The sequence below is a fragment of the Phyllostomus discolor genome, chromosome 12 (genome assembly GCF_004126475.2).
Source record: "Phyllostomus discolor isolate MPI-MPIP mPhyDis1 chromosome 12, mPhyDis1.pri.v3, whole genome shotgun sequence".
Taxonomy (NCBI): Eukaryota; Metazoa; Chordata; class Mammalia; order Chiroptera; family Phyllostomidae; genus Phyllostomus; species Phyllostomus discolor.
The window spans coordinates 357,764-372,308 of NC_040914.2; the positions used below are offsets into that span (position 1 = coordinate 357,764).

At 36.0% G+C, this 14,545-nt stretch overlaps 1 protein-coding gene across 2 annotated transcripts in view; it reads right to left on the bottom strand.

Annotated features, from left to right (window-relative positions):
* Window positions 1-350: 350 nt before the first annotated feature.
* Window positions 351-14,545, bottom strand: part of LOC114511092 (zinc finger protein 82 homolog) — a 47,235-nt gene continuing 33,040 nt past the window's right edge. For both annotated transcript variants that reach the window (XM_028529741.2, XM_036013373.1), the window contains exon 5: window positions 351-4,874. In XM_028529741.2, coding sequence (XP_028385542.1) covers window positions 3,517-4,874 — 1,358 coding nt within the window. In that variant the 3' untranslated portion in view covers window positions 351-3,516. The remainder of the gene's footprint in view (window positions 4,875-14,545) is intronic.

The following is a 14,545-nucleotide window of genomic DNA, read 5'->3' on the forward strand; positions in this document are numbered from 1 at the left end:
CATCACACCAGTCAGGGCTTAAATGGGGTCTTTTGATGAAAATATATTTTTTAATTTAATATAATAAAACACCATTTTTTCCCCCTTATGGTTGGTGCTTTCAGTGTTCTGTTTAAGAAGGCATTGCTCCTTTCAGGCTAGAGAGATAGTCTGTTTTCTTCTAAAGCCTGTATCTTTTATACTTTGATCACTAATGTATCTGGAATTTGAGTGTAATGTGAGGTAAGAGCCAAGATTCATTTGTCAATATGGACATGCAACTGACTCAGCACTAATTATTGAAAAGACCACCATTTCCCAACAACACTGAAAAATTTTTGTCAAGAGTCTAATGACCACATACATATAGGTCTATTGCAGGGCTCTTTATTTCGTTTCATAAGTCTATCTTGGTTCATTCTTGCACCAATAACATACTTCCTTAATGACCAATGTACAACTTACTTCATTGGTCTATCTGTTTATTCTTGTACCAATAACATACTTCCTTAATGACCAATGTACAACTTACCACATTAACAAATTCAAGAAAAACATTATATCAATGTGCCAGATGGCATCTGACAATATTCAGCAGGTGTTTCTGATTAAAAAAAAAAAAAAAGGGACAAAGGAAACAACTGAGTCATATAAAGTCTACTTACCTCAACTTCTAGAGTAAACATTACACTGAGATTTTCATTAAATTGGGGAAAACAATTAGATGCCTGTTATTATCACTAACTCTAAATCTTGTTGTGGAAATTTATTATGATAAGATTAATAATAACTGTAAATATTCAGAAAAGAACACAATTATATCTATTTGCAGTTGACATAACTGATTGCCTAGAAAACAGTCTAGTAGAAAATGGGTTTAAAATATTATTGGGTAATAATGAACACTATGATTGTATCCATATTTTAAACTTTAATGACAATATCACCATAAATACAGATATAAGCCAGGTCTAGGATAAGGTAAGTTTATCATTTATAATACTAGGTGAAGGATTACTAATGAAAAATTATTTTTAAGAATTCCACAATTCTTATATGAATATTCTTTTTTAAAAAATGGCAAAAAACCCCCACAAGTAATAGCACATTATAGTGTTTATCAATAAAGAGATGTAAAAGATGCTCAACTCACTATTAACCAGGAACATATTAAGGCACAAGCCAGAAGTCAAGTTATAAGGAAATAATTTCATGATGTTAAAGGGGTTGTAAATTAGCACCATAGTGATATTCACCACTTCTGCAGGAGTACTTAATGAGGTTGCAAGTAAATATAACCTGTTACTGAGCAATCCCACTTTTTGATAGAGAAACTCTTGTTTATGCGTACTGACAAACACAAATATTCAGTAAGATATTTTTCAGTGAGAAATTGTATGTAACTAAAAATTGCCAATAAAGGACCTAAATACTTACAATGTACTTATCTAAATAACAGGGCTAGAGGTTTTTTATTCTATTGAAAGGCACCATTAAAAAAATTCTTTTTCAAAGAATTAGCTAATTGGATAGCATGTTGACTTGCTTTCCTCACTATAAAAATAACCATACACCTGTCATAAAGCTGACATCTCCATCCTTGAAGCCACCATTTTTGGTTAAATAGGTATTGGGAATGGGAGTGCTATACTGAAGTCTGACATACATTGTGTTAGATAAAATGAAACATTTTTGATAGTCTTTTGATAAACACTTAATGTGAATTTTCCCCCAAGAAATATAGTATACAGAGATTCCATGCTTATTTGACCACAAAATCATTTTCAAGTACCACTAAATACTATTGTTTTGTGGAACATACTTTCAGAAATTTTGAGCCACTGTACTATTTTCAGAAGACCTCTAACATAAAAATGGAACCATGGAGGAGAAACACAATGACCTATTAGTAAAAGTTAATTTTATTATAGCATTTATAATACTCTTTTTGGCATTATATTTTTGTATACACATTGTATATACTGTTTACAAATTTAAACATTTGAAATCCTGAGTGGAAAACATGTATTATTCTAGACAGTGAATGATGTATTCAATAACATCTGCCCAATCTGCCCATTCTCAGCAAAATGGACTTGTAGGTGCAAGTTTTAATGTATGTTTGACTACAGGAACATTACAGAAGTTTGGCTCAAAATGAAGTGTGTGGCAACATTCAGTTTTATTTATGTAAAGTTTTTAAAGATTGACTTTTTATATCTATTGTCCATTCCTTTTTAATGCTGATGAAGATAAGATAAACAATAAAAAGAGAATCTATATGATATCGGGGCTGGATTATGTCACTTTTCCAATATTGTTACACTGTTTGTTAGCAAACCTAAAATCTGGACATCTGATTGAATCACAACAGATAGCTTCTGGAGGCTATCTAGATACTCTGAGCCTCTGGATACTCCTGGTAGATCATTTTGTTTTATAATCATTTTAATAGACTACTGAGTTTAACTTACTAAACTCATTTGGGAATGCTTACATTTATTTTAATTGACACTGGTCCAGATATTATTTTTAGGGGTTATCCTCATTGATTCAGATACTGCATTATAGAATGATCTGGCAAAATTTTGTTAGTGATTATCCTTCTTTAAAACATTTTACTGCCTGCAAAACTATTGATTCTGGTTTTCAAACAACCAAGATCACAACTACATTTACATTTCTTCCTTTGTTTATAGACCTGTTCAGGATTTTTATAGTATCTGGAGTGAATTTTGGTCATTTAAGTTTAAAACAACCACCATTAATTACATTGTTTCTCATGATTTTGGGGGACAGGAATTTGGGCAGGGGCTCAGTTGGACAATCCTTCTGTTTTATATAGCATTAACTGAGGTCATTCAATGGCATTCTGCTTGTGGCTGATCTGGAGGATCCAAAACTATTTCACTCAACTGTCTGGTGTTTTGGTGGGCATGTCTGGAAGACTGGGTACCTCTTCCTCTCTATATATTCTCAGAACCTCTCTATGTTGTCTCTTCAGCAGAGTAGCCAGATTTTTTTTTAACATAAGAATTCAGGATCTGAACTTGAAAGAGTATCTCAAGAGAAGTAAAATGTACCAGTAAACTCTGGGTCCACAAATGGCACAGTAGTACTTCTACTGTATCCTACTGGTCAAAGTCAAAGTCTGCCCAGATTAAAGAGGAAAAAATGTAAATTCCATCGCTTCATGGGATAAATATTACTGAATTTGCAGCAATTTTACTGCCAGAGTTTTAATTTTATAAATGAATAAATTATAACACAGAGCAGTTAAGCATCTTGCTCAATATAACACAAGTAGAAAGTGATAAGATAGAGATAAGTGTCTTTCCGATATTTGTTATATTAATAAGATTAATTTTGAGAATGAATGTGACATTTATCAGGTTTGAATGATGGTAGAAGACAATAAATTGCCACATTCTTTTAATTATATAAAACTTCTTATACCAAGTCAGTTGCATGTAGGAAGCATTAATTACTATTGTACATTCATAGAGTGTTCTAGAACACAGGACTGAAAAGACTTTCTTATAGTTTCACATTATGAATTTTCAGATGATGGGTAAGGTGTGAATGTTGTCTAAAGGACTTTTTACATTCCTTGCACTCATACGGTTTCTCACCAGAATGAATTCTCAGATGTTGAATAAGGGATGAATTAAGCCTAAAGGCCTTCCTACATTCCTTACATTCAAAGGGTTTTTCACCAGTATGAATGCTCTGATGTAAAGTAAGCTTTTGGCGCAATCTAAAGGACTTCCCACATTCCTTACATGTATAGGGTTTCTCACCAATATGAATACTCTGATGTTGTGTAAGTTGTGAGAGTAGCCTAAAGGCTTTCCCACATTCCTTACAGTCATAGGGTTTAACACCAATGTGAATACTCTGATGTGAAATGAGTTGTGAATAACGACTAAACGCTTTCCAACATTCTTTACATTCATAAGGTTTCTCACCAGTATGAATTCTGTGATGAAGAATAAGATGATAACCACGACTAAAGGTCTTTCCACATTCCTTACATTCATAGGGTTTCTCACCAGTATGAATTCTCTGGTGGAGTGTTAGTTGTTGTCGCACTCTGAAGGCTTTCCCACATTCCTTACATTCATAAGGTTTCTCACCAGTATGAAGTTTGTGATGTACTCTAAGGCCAAAGCCACACAAAAAGGCCTTCCCACACTCTTTACATTCATAGAGTTTGTCAGCAACATTAAGCTTCTGATGTCGAGTAAGGTGTGCATACTGTCTAAAGGCCTTTCCACATTCTATACACAAATAGGGTTTTTCACCAGTATGAATCCTCTGATGGAGAGTAAGTTGTCCACGTACTCTGAAGGCCTTCCCACATTCCTTACACTGATAGGGCTTCTCACCAATATGAATTTTCTGATGTACTCTAAGGTCTGGGCCACATATGAAAGATTCTCCACATTCCTTACATTCATAAAGTTTTTCAACAGAATGAAGTCTCTGATGTCGAGTAAGATGGGCAGTCTGTCTAAAGGCCATCCCACATTCCTTACATTCATAGGGTTTTTCACCAGTATGAATTCTGTAATGAAAGGTAAGTTGTTGGCGTACTTTGAAAGCCTTCCCACATTCTTTACATTCATAAGGTTTCTCAGTAAAATGAATCCTCTGATGTGGAGTAAGAGATGTGTGTTTTTGGTAGGAGGACATTTTTTGAGATGCAACTTTCACTTGACCAACATATTCTACTTGTCCTTCAAATTTTCTTTTGGACTCCCAATTACTTTTTAAAATAAGGTTGTTAAGGCCATGGTTGTTCATTTTTTCCATCATCTTCCACTGGAATAAGTTTACTTCATTACTGTCATTTTCTAAGGATAATCTCTTAGTCTCACACTTCGTCCCCAGATCTGAAAGAAAACAAGAGAGCAAACATGTAGTTCCTTTTTCTAAAAGTAGTAAAATTTCCAAAGTAAAAATAAGAGATAACCAAAGTAATGCCCGGTGAATTTCTAGAATTACAAAATTTCAGGGGGAAAAAAGCGTAAGAAAAGAGCAGGAAAAATAAGTGTTGTAACAAAGTAAAACTGAAGATTAAGTATAGGCATACCTCATTTTATTGTGCTTCACAGTTTTTTTGTTCATGGGTTGGCTTTTTACAAATTGAAGGTTTGTGGCAACACTGCATTGAGCAAGCCTATCTGTGCCATTTTTCCAACAGTATTTTCTCACTTCATGTCTCTCTTTCAGATGCTGGTAGTTCTTTGAATATTTTAAACTTTTCCATTATTATTATATTTATTTTATTGATATGTGATCAGTAGTCTTTAATGTTATCCTCCACCAGCAAAAAGATTATGACACGCTAGGAACAAATTTAAAGGACACATGGACAAAAACTAGGGGGAGGGTGGTAATGGGAGGGAAGTGGGGAGGGATGGATGGATGGGCTGGAATGGGAGTAAAATGGAGAACACTGTACTTGAACAATGATTAAAATAAAAAAAAAGATTATGACATGCTAAATGCTCAGATGATGGTTTGTGTATTTTTTAACACTAAAGCAATTTTTAATTAAGGTATGCACACCTTTTTAATATATAATGTTATTGTACACTTAATAGACTACAGTATAGTGTACATATTACTTAATATACTCTGGAAACTAAAAAAAGTGTGAATTTCTTTATTATGATATTCACTTTATTGCAGTGGTCTGAAACCAAACACACAATATCTCTAAGGTATGCCTGTAAACATTTTAAATCAGTGGTTCTCAAATTAGATATGGATCTGAATCATCAGGGAACTTACTACAAATATTGAGGTTTAGACACCACATAAATCTCTTGGATCAGATTCTACAGTCCTGGGCAGTCCTATTTTAATATTCTCCACACGATTCTGATGATGAAAGAAAAATTCATACTCAACTGTTTTTCAACAATTTCTCTGTATTTTTATTATAAAATCAAACTCACAGTGGTTAAAATGCCTCTGCTTATAACACATTATCTCAACACTGTCCTCTTTACTACTCCTTGAAAAGGTCTAATTCAGATCATAGAACATGTCCCAGCTTACTTCCATCTCCTAGCACTTTATCAGATTACTCTATCTCCCACAAATCTTTGAATCAGGATTTTGCAGGGCTGGTTCATTTTCATCTTAGATCAAAAGTCACTTCTTTTAATGCTTCCTCTACTGACAGTATCCAAATTTATGTTGTTAGTATATATTGTGTTGTTATATATGTATATAACATACAATATACAAGGTCTGCCAGAAAGTATCCAGCCATGTAATATGAAAAATAGATTTATAGAAGAAGATATAAGATACAAGAAACATTGTACAGAGGACAATGACAACTCAGTCCCTTCAAAGTAGGCACCTTGGGACCTCATACAGTTCTCGCAGCATCTCTTCCACTGTTCAAAATGCTCTGCAAAATCCTTTGTTGGAATTACCATAAGCTGCCATTATATTTTCCTGAATCTCATCAACAATCTGAAATCTCTTCCCTTTCAAAGATGATTTCAGTTTTGGGAAAAGCCAGAAGTTACAAAGTGCCAAATCTGGGCTGTAGTGGGGCTAAGTCACCTGGGTGATTAGATTTTTCACCAAAAAACTCTGCACAAGACGTGATGCATGAGCAGCAAGCTGTCATGATGAAGCTGCCAGTCACCAATTGCCCATAGCTGCAGTTGTTTTCATTGTATTGCATCTCTCAACCAACAAAGAACACTTAGGTAGTACTCATTAATTGTTTGGCCTGGAGGAGCATACTTGTGATGGACACCACCTTCCCAATCACAAAACATAGTTAACGTGGTCTTGATCTTGCTGCAATGATGTTGCAGCTTCTTCAGGCATGGAAAACCAGGAGACTTCCATTGGGATGACTGGGCCTTCGTTCCAGGATCTTACCCATAGACCCACCATTTACCTCTAATTATGACCTTCTTGAGGAAATATGGTTCATTGGTAGCCATTTAAATCAAGTCATTAGCAAATGCAGCACAATGTTCCTTCTGCTCTGGTAGCAGAAACTACAGTACAAATTTTGCCATGATACGTTTCATGCCAAAATCCTGCATCAATATCTCAGACACAGATTTTGGAATCACCACACCAGCTTCTAGTTCTTGCACTATCAGTCACCGTTTTTTGTTGACTGCAGCCTGTACACGCTCAACATTCTCAGGTATTCTGCTTACTGCAGGTCTTCCAGAACATGGATCACTTTCAACAGAGTCTCAACCATCTTTGAAGTGTTTCTGTCACACTTATTGGTGCTACACTCATTACATTGTACCTGAAAGCTTTCTGAATAATCTGAATAGTATCTGCAGAGGAACGTTTAAGCGTAACACACAATTTGATGCAGATTCACAACTCACTCAGTCATTTTGAATGCAACAGCCACACAGTACACATGCTAACTCAAGAGTGTCTACTGTTCCCACTGACTAGCACAGTGAGGTCATCACTGTTCATGCATCTGTGTTCCAGTCCACTCACCTTGGCTGCCAAGTTACATCAATGTTGTGCAAACCGTTCTCATTACATTAACAATGGCTAGACTTTTTCCAAACAGACCTCGTATACTATGTTCTAACATCATTAAAATATCCATACAACAGGAAGCAATCTACAAAGGCAATGCATTTCCTTTCAAGATACCAATGGTGTATTTCAAAGAACTACAGCAAGTATTCCAAAGATTTATATGGAACCACCAAAATCCCAAATAGCCACAACAATCTTCAGAGAAAACAAAGTTGGAGGAATCACACTGTATGATAGCAAATTATACTAGAAGGGCATAATAAACAAAATAACATGGTACTGACATAAATAGAAACATACAGACAAATGTAACAAAATAGAAAGCCCAGAAAGAAACTGACACCTTTATGGTCAATTAACATTTTGTAAAAGAGGCAAAAACATACAATGAGGTAAAGACAGTCTTTAATAACTAATGCTGGAAAAATTGTACATATGTGTTGAGGACCACTCTGTGTGGTTTCTGAGACTGCAACCCCGAGAGAGCAGGCTCTGAAAGGGGCTAGTAAGTTTCCCTGGAAAACCAGGTAAAAACACAGGTAGCAAGCATGACTCGACTCTAACACCTAGGGTTCCCATGGAAATCAGGCCTGAAATGTACATTGTATCCTTGCAAGCTTGCTCTGCTTTGTTTTGTATAGCCCTGGTGATATAAACCAGATGTTTAAGTTCAAGGCATAAGGAGTAAACTCCTTGTCTCATGAAACACATCTTAAAGATCCTCTGGCATCAGCATGACGAACAGACCCTGACCTATGACAAATCTCTGTGCTCCTTCAATTGTTATTATAGATAATACCTGTTTTTGTATGACTATAGCCTTTTTAACATTGATTGATGAACTATGCATGTATTCTGTGTACACCTACAAATACCATTCCCAATAAAAGCCATTTGGGAGAACAGCTCAGGGCATTCTCCACTAGAGGGAATTGCCACCCCCTTTCCTGCCAGAACAGCAAGATTGTGTCCAGGACGCCTTACTTGCTATGCTCAGCAGACAGAAAGATTCTGTTGCCTGCATCCCCCCACACATATCCATGCTAAAAAAATGAAACAAGACAACCTTACACCATACAGTAGAATAAACACAAAAGGGATGAAACACTTATAAATATAAGACTTTAATCCATAAACATCCTATCATTAAACATAGGTAGTAAAATCTCAAACATTATTCATAGCAATATTTTTTTCTGATATATCTTCTTGTGCAATGGAAACAAAAGGAAAAATAAACAAATGGGACTACAAAAACTAAAATATTTTTGCACAAAAAATCACCAACAAAATAAACAGACAACCCACTGAATGGGAGAATATGTTCATCAATGATACATCTGATAAGGGATTAATATCCAAAGTTTTTAAAGAACTTATACAATTCAGCAAACAACAAATAATTCAATTAAAAAAATGGGCAATGGGGCTGAATAGACGCTTCTCCAAAAAGGATATACAGATGGCCAACAGACATATGAGAAAATGTTCAATGTCATTAATCATCAGAGAATTGCAAATTAAACCAGAATGAGATATCACTCACATCTGTCAGAATGGCCATCACCAATAAATCAACAAAGAACATGTGCTAGCAGACCCAAAATGGAGGAGGCATATGTGGAAGCTACACTAAATTCCTCCCAGGACCAAACTGGAATTACAACCAAGTTAAACACAAAATATCCTGACTAATCAACTGTACACTGGCTGGATAGAAGCATTATAACCAAGGATATACACAAGGAACCACTTCACTACAATAAGACTGGTAGGGAGTACAGAGGCATGGGAGGGCTGGCTGTGTTCCCACAGGAGACAGCTGAAATTCTGGAGGGATATTTCAGCAGTCAGGGTTGTTCCCTCTGAAAGTATGGGGTCAGAACCCCAAGCTGGGCTCCCCAGCATAGAGCACCAAAACTAGGAGAGGAATCAAAATAACATCCAGCTGTGAAAAGCAGCAGGGTTTAGGTCTACCAGGGAGAGACAGTTAGAGACACCAAGAGACTCTTAAAGGGCCAATGCACAAAATTTCATTTGCAGCCATTTACCCTGGGTTCTGGCAGAGGGAAGGCAGAGAGGACTAGTCTCATGTGAGGAGTGACTGGGGTTGGGGGCTTGGGATGGAGCTAAAGCATCAACAGCTAGGGTCTCTGTGTTAAATCATTCCCCATATTGCAGAAACCATCTTTCTTGGGTAGAGCACTCCCTTTCAAGTGGCATCAGCCTAAGAGTAATCAATAACCCCTCACTCTACCCAGTGGAGCCTAAATCAGGCTACTGAGTACTGCTGGAGCTTATATCAGTGATTAAGATGAACAGCAAAGGTGGATCTCTGGGAGCTCTGAGACTTTAACTGATCCTCCCCTGGACCAGGTGCTGGTAAAAGCTAGCCTTGGTGTGCAGTCTAGTTCTTTCTATACACACCCAGGCCCAGCACAGGGAGCCACAACTTGTGGATCACTGAAAGTTCCAAGCAGGTTTCCCAGAGTCAGTCACAGGCAGGGACAACACTGGCCGGCACTAGAGTCTTTGCAGATCTAACTAGTCCATTAAAACAAATACAAAGAATCAGCCAAAATGGGAAGACAAAGAAACACACCCTAAATGAAAGAACAATCAAATTCTCCAGAAGAACTAAATGAAATGAAGGCAAGCAAATGATCGGATAAGGAGTTTAGAGTAATGATTATAATGATACTCAATAGCATGAAAAAACACAGAAATCATAAAAAGGACCAGTCCAAAATAATGTACATCTGAAATAAATTCATACACTGGAAGAAACAAATAATAGGTTAGAGGAAGCAGAAGATCAAATCAGTGATTTAGTGTAGGGGACCGGTTTGTTTCAGTCTGGCAAATGTGACTCAGCTCTGCATGGAAAACCTACGGAAGTGAAGTGGGCAGGAGCCAGACCTTCAAACCAAGGGTTTCCCGTGGGAATCAGGCCTAGAAAATGCATACTGATTGTTATGGCTTGCTCTTGCTAAAACTCTATCACCCTGGTCTAAAACAACAAATGTGCATTATCTATCTTCAAGGTAATTTTCAAAGTCTGTGTGAATTCACCCAAGAACCGAGCTAATCAGCTTGCCGCCATTCCCCTTTGGATGTTATTTTCATTTCCTTGATTGTACCTAGAATGTAGACAACAATATTCTATGTAATAGATAATAAAGCTCTTTTCGATGTAAGCCCTAAGAAAACAATAAAAGCCTGTCTAAGCAAGGGTCGGCGCACTCTCTTTCCCTTGGAGAGAGTAGCCATGCCATTCCCTTTTTCTCCACAGGATTGCTGTCACCTGTGTATTTTCTCTTTCAGCCACAACAAGGTGGAACTCTGCTGGCCAGAGTCCACCACAATCTAGAAAACAAGGTAGGAAAAAAAGCCAAACAAAGCAGCAAAAAAAAAAAAAAAAGAATTTTAAAAGAATGAGGACAGCTTAAGAAAGCTTTGGGACAATATGAAGTGTAACAACATCTGCATCATGGGAATGCCAGAAGAGAAGAGAGTGAGCAAGAGATTGAAAACCTATTCAAAGAAATAATTACCAAAAACTTCCCTAATCTGGTGAAGAAAAAAGACCCAGAAGTCCAGGAAGCACAGAGTCCCAAACAATGGACCCAAAGAGGCCTACACCAAGACACATTATGATTAAAGTGGGAAAGCTTAAAGACAAGGAGACAATCCTAAACACTGCAAGAGAGAAACACTTATTTACCTACAAGGGAGCTCCCATTAGACTGTCATATGATTTCTCAAAGAAACATTTTAAGCCAGAAGCGATTGGCATGAAATATTCAAGGTGATGAAAAGCAAGGACCTACATACAATCAAGGCTACTTTATCCAGCAAGGCTATGATTTAAAATTGAGGGAGAAATAAAGAGCTTTCCAGACAAGAAAAAGCTAAAGGAGTTTGTTAACACCAAACCAGTACTGCAACAAATGTTAAAGGGATTACTTTAAGAAGAAGAAAACGAAACAGAGGGAAATAGTTAAAAATAATATGGCAATAAATACATGCCTATCAATAATCACCTTAAATGTAAATGAATTAAATGCTCTAGCCAAAAGACATTGGGTAGCTGAGTAGATAAGAAAAGTATATATATGTGTGTGTGTGTGTGTGTGTGTGTGTGTACACACACACTGTCTCTGAGAGGCCCTCCTCAGATCAAAAGGTACAACAAACTTATGTAAATATTTATGCACCCAATAAAGGAGCACCTAAATATATAAAGCAAATCTTGATGGACATAAAGGAAGAGATCAACAGAAATATAGTCACAGTAGGGGATTTCAATGTCCTGTTGACTTCAATTGATAGATCTTCTAGACAAAAGCAACAAGGAGACAGCAGCCTAGAGCAAATGGATTGAATTGATAACTTCAGAGCATTTCACCCCAAAGCAGCAGAATATACATACTTTTCAAGTGCACTTGGAATGTTTTCTAGGGTAGACCACATGTTAGGTAACAAAACAAGTCTCGATAAATAAAAGAAGACTAAAATTATTCAGGCATCTTCTCTGCCCACAATGCTATGAACCTACAAACCAATCAGAAGATGAAAACTGAAAACTACAAAAAGCCATGGAAGCTAAATAATGTTATTAAACAATGAATGGGTTAATGATGGGATCAAGGAAGAAATAAAAAAATACCTGGAAACAAATGAAATTGAAAACACAACAACCCAAAATCTGTGGCATATAGGGAAAGCAATCCTAAGAGGATAGTTCATAGCATTGCAGGACTATCTCAAACACAAACCAAAAAAGCTGAAAAATAGCTCTGGCTGGTGTGGCTCAGTACATTGAGCACCCACCTGCGAAGCAAAGGGTAGCTGGTTGGATTCCCAGTCAGGGCATATGCCTGAGTTGTTGGCCAGGTCCCCACTGGGGGACATACAAGAGGCAACTACACATTGATGTTTCTCTCCCTCTCTTTCTCCCTCCCTTCCCCTCTATCTAAAAATAAATAAAATCTCTTTAAAAAGCTTAAATAAACAATTTAACTTTATGCTTAAGGGAACTTGAAAAAGAATAACAAACAAAGCTCAGAGAGTAGAAAAAAGGAAATAATAAAGATCAAGCAGAAATAGAAGAAATGGAGTCTAAAAAAACAATACAAAAGATCAATGAATCCAAGAGTTGGTTCTTTGAAGAGATAAACAAGACTGACAAACCTTTAATCACACTTTTCAAGGAAAAGAGGGACCCAAATAAATAAAATCAGAAATTAAAGAAATAATGACTGCAGCCAAAGAAATAACAAGAAATTGCACTAAAATATTATGATAACTATATATCGACAAATTGAACAACTTGGATGAAATGCATAAATTTCTAGAAACATACAATCATCCAAAAATAAATCAATAATAGATTATACCTAGTGCAATCAAAATGCAGTAATCAAAAAACTCCCCACAAACAAAAGTCCTGGACTGGGTGGCCTCACAGGTGAATTTTACCAAACATTCCAAGAACTAACATCTTTCCTTCAAAAACTATTTCAAAAAATTCAAGAGGATGTAAAACTCCCAAGCGCATTTTAAGAGGGCAGCATTATCCTAATTCCAAAACCAGATAAAGACACTACAAAGAAAATTATAGGCCAATTATCTCTGAAGAATATAGATGCTAAAATTCTCTATAAAATATTATCAAACTGAATATAGCAATGCATCAAAAAGATCACACATCACAATTTAGTGAAATTTATTCCAGGAATGCAAGGTTGGTACAACATTCACAAGTCAATAAATGTGATTCATCACATAAACAAAATAAATGATAAAAACCACATGATCACATCGATACAAAAAAATCATTTTATAAAATCCAGCACCCATTTATGATAAAAAAAATGTCAACAAAGTGGGAATAGAGGGAACATACCTAAACATAACATAATAAAGGCTATGTTTGACAAACCCACTGCCAACATAATACTCAACAGGCATAAACTACAAGTGTTCCCCTTAAGACTGTGAAAAAGACAGGGATGTCCATTTTCATCTTTCTTATTAATCATAGTACTGGAAGTCCTAGCTATTATGATCAGATAAGAAGGAGAAATAAAATATAACCATCTTGGAAAGGAGTAAGTAAAACTGTCTTTATTGCAGATGACATGATATGGTACATAGAGAACCTCAAAGATTCCACCAATAAACTACAAGAACAGATAAATGAATTCAGCAAAGTAGCAAGATACAAAATTAATATCCAGAAATCAGTTGCATTTTATATGCCAGAATGAACTATCATAAAGTGAAATTAAGAAAACAATTCCATTCCCAATTGCTTCAAAAAGAATAAAACACCTAGGAATAAATCTAACCAAGGAAGTAAAAGACCTGTCCTCAGAAAATTGTAAGACACTGAAAAACTAATCTGAAGAAGATACAAGTCAGTGGAAGCACATACTGTGTTCATGCTTAGGAGGAATTAACATGACTAAAATGTCCATGCTACCCAAAGCAATCAACAAAATTGCTATCAAGATTCCAATGACTTATTTCACAGAACAGGAAAAATATTTCAAAAATTTATATGGAACTACAAAAGGCCCTACACAGCAACAACAATCCCCAGAAAGAAGAATAAAATTGGAGGAATCATGTAATAATATCAAACTGTACTATAAGGCCATAATAATCAAAACAGTATCGTAATGGCATAAACACAGATACCTCTATCAATGGAACAGGATAAAGAGCCCAAAAATAAACCCACATTTTATAATCAATTAATATCTAACAGAGGAAATAAATGAGCACATTAGGCTAAAGATAGTTTACTCAATAATAGTGTTGTGAGAGTTCCAGCCAAGATGGAAACATAGGTCGGTACACTTTGCCTCCTTACACAACCAAAAGATGGACAACAACAAAGTTAAAAACAAAAAAAACAACCAGAACTGACAAAAAAAAAAATCAAACTGTATGGAAGTCTGACAACCAAGGAGTAACAGAAGAAACATTCATTCAGATTGGT